This window comes from Nestor notabilis, unplaced genomic scaffold (assembly GCF_000696875.1).
Source record: "Nestor notabilis isolate BGI_N333 unplaced genomic scaffold, ASM69687v1 scaffold2335, whole genome shotgun sequence".
NCBI lineage: Eukaryota > Metazoa > Chordata > Aves > Psittaciformes > Psittacidae > Nestor > Nestor notabilis.
Genome location: NW_009929716.1, coordinates 34656 through 36195, shown reverse-complemented (window position 1 = coordinate 36195; position 1540 = coordinate 34656). Strand labels below are relative to the sequence as shown.

At 54.8% G+C, this 1540-nt stretch overlaps 1 protein-coding gene across 1 annotated transcript in view; it reads right to left on the bottom strand.

The window, feature by feature from the left end:
• The window catches only part of MYRF (myelin regulatory factor), a gene marked incomplete at its 5' end in the record, with an annotated part of 33497 nt that overhangs the window by 22699 nt on the left and 9258 nt on the right, over positions 1-1540 (bottom strand). Inside the window, 2 exons of the mRNA XM_010015111.1 lie at positions 726-849; positions 928-1100. Coding sequence (XP_010013413.1) covers positions 726-849; positions 928-1100 — 297 coding nt within the window. The remainder of the gene's footprint in view (positions 1-725; positions 850-927; positions 1101-1540) is intronic.

Here is a 1540-nt window from a genome sequence, read left to right as displayed (position 1 = left end):
TGTGCAGCTTGTCCTTGCGCTGCCTCCACCCTTCACAACCTCCCCCTCCAGCTCCCAGCCCCTCACTGCTCTCTGCTCCCCACCTACCTCTGCCACCCCTTTCCTCTCCACCCTCTCCCCTTGCCCCTCTGCCCCCCTCCTGGCTTCCCAGCCTTCCTCACCCCTTCCCTCTGCCTTTCTTTCTCTCTCTCCTCTGCCATCACCCACTCCCACTCCTCCTCCTCAGGCTCCTCTCCATGCTGCTCTCAAGCTGTGCTGAAGTGGCTCTAGATTACCTCCAGCCATCCGTGCTATGTATTGTCTAGGAAATCCTAACACTTCACTTCAACTCCAGGTCCTTGCTAAGCCTGGGCAGCAGGAAAGGGAGCTGCTGGTCCAAACCATGCTCAGAGCAAGGTGTATTTGCCAATACAACTCTCCATGAGAGACCAAGGTCTGAGTAGCTGCTGAACTACCACCAAATGCACTCCTACAGCACTAGCCCCATGTCTTAATCCTCCATCAACCCTGAGGAAGTGCAGGGAGTAACTTTCCCGATGGCAAAGGTACTGTGGGAAGACTATCTCCACCACAGCACAGGCAAGCAGGGATCAGGAGGTGACAGGAGAGGACAATGGGCTGTCCCGGTTGATCCTTGTCCCATCTTGTAAGTATGATGCCCCAAACCCTTGCCACCAATACACAAAAGGTGAGTGACTTCCTCCAAAGGCAGATGAATTACTCACAGCTCTTTGTAGTTGGCATCATACAGAGTTGCCCACTTGTTCTGTTGATGTGGCTGCCACTTTATAGACTGGTAGTTGGGATCCAAGTAGGAGCCATTCAAGCTGTCGTTATCTTGGATCAGCCCTGGAATGAGGAGAAAACACTTATCCCAATCCCTCTGACAGAGCATGTAGCTGGGAAGAGCACAAGGAAGCCACATACCTGGTGAGAGCGCTCCTGGCTGGTGCCAGGGAGGTGTTTGGACTCTGTCAGGGTTCAGTGGCACTGACCCCATCCCTGGCTCCTGCTTTATCAGCCCATTGAGCATCTGGGCATTGAGGGTGTTGGGGGGGGACTCAGAGTGTTTCCTCTTCTTGGCGGGGTGCACCGGGAGGCTGCAGAGACCACGGGACAGCAAAGGCTGAGCAGGGAAGCAAGAGGTGGGCAGGAAACAGCCCCTGACCACACACAAAGCTGGGACCTCATATAGAAACCTCCGTGCAGGGAGCCCACAAGCTCATTCAGCACTATCAGCATCTTCTCCCACTGTCTAGGAAATCCTAACACTCAATTCAAACTCCAGGACCTTGCTGATCCTGGGCAGCAGGAAAGGGAGCTGCTGGTCCAAACCATGCTCAGGGCATGTATTTGCCAATACAAGCCTCCATGGCAGACCAAGGTCTGAGTAGCTGCTCACCTACCACCAAAGCTGCTCCTACAGCACTAGCCCCAGGCTCGGTGGCTCTGCCAACCCCCAAGCTCAGTGCCAGCCATGCACTGAGCCACATCTTTGCTTTCCTCTTGTCCGCACCACCCACATCCAAGCCATGACCAT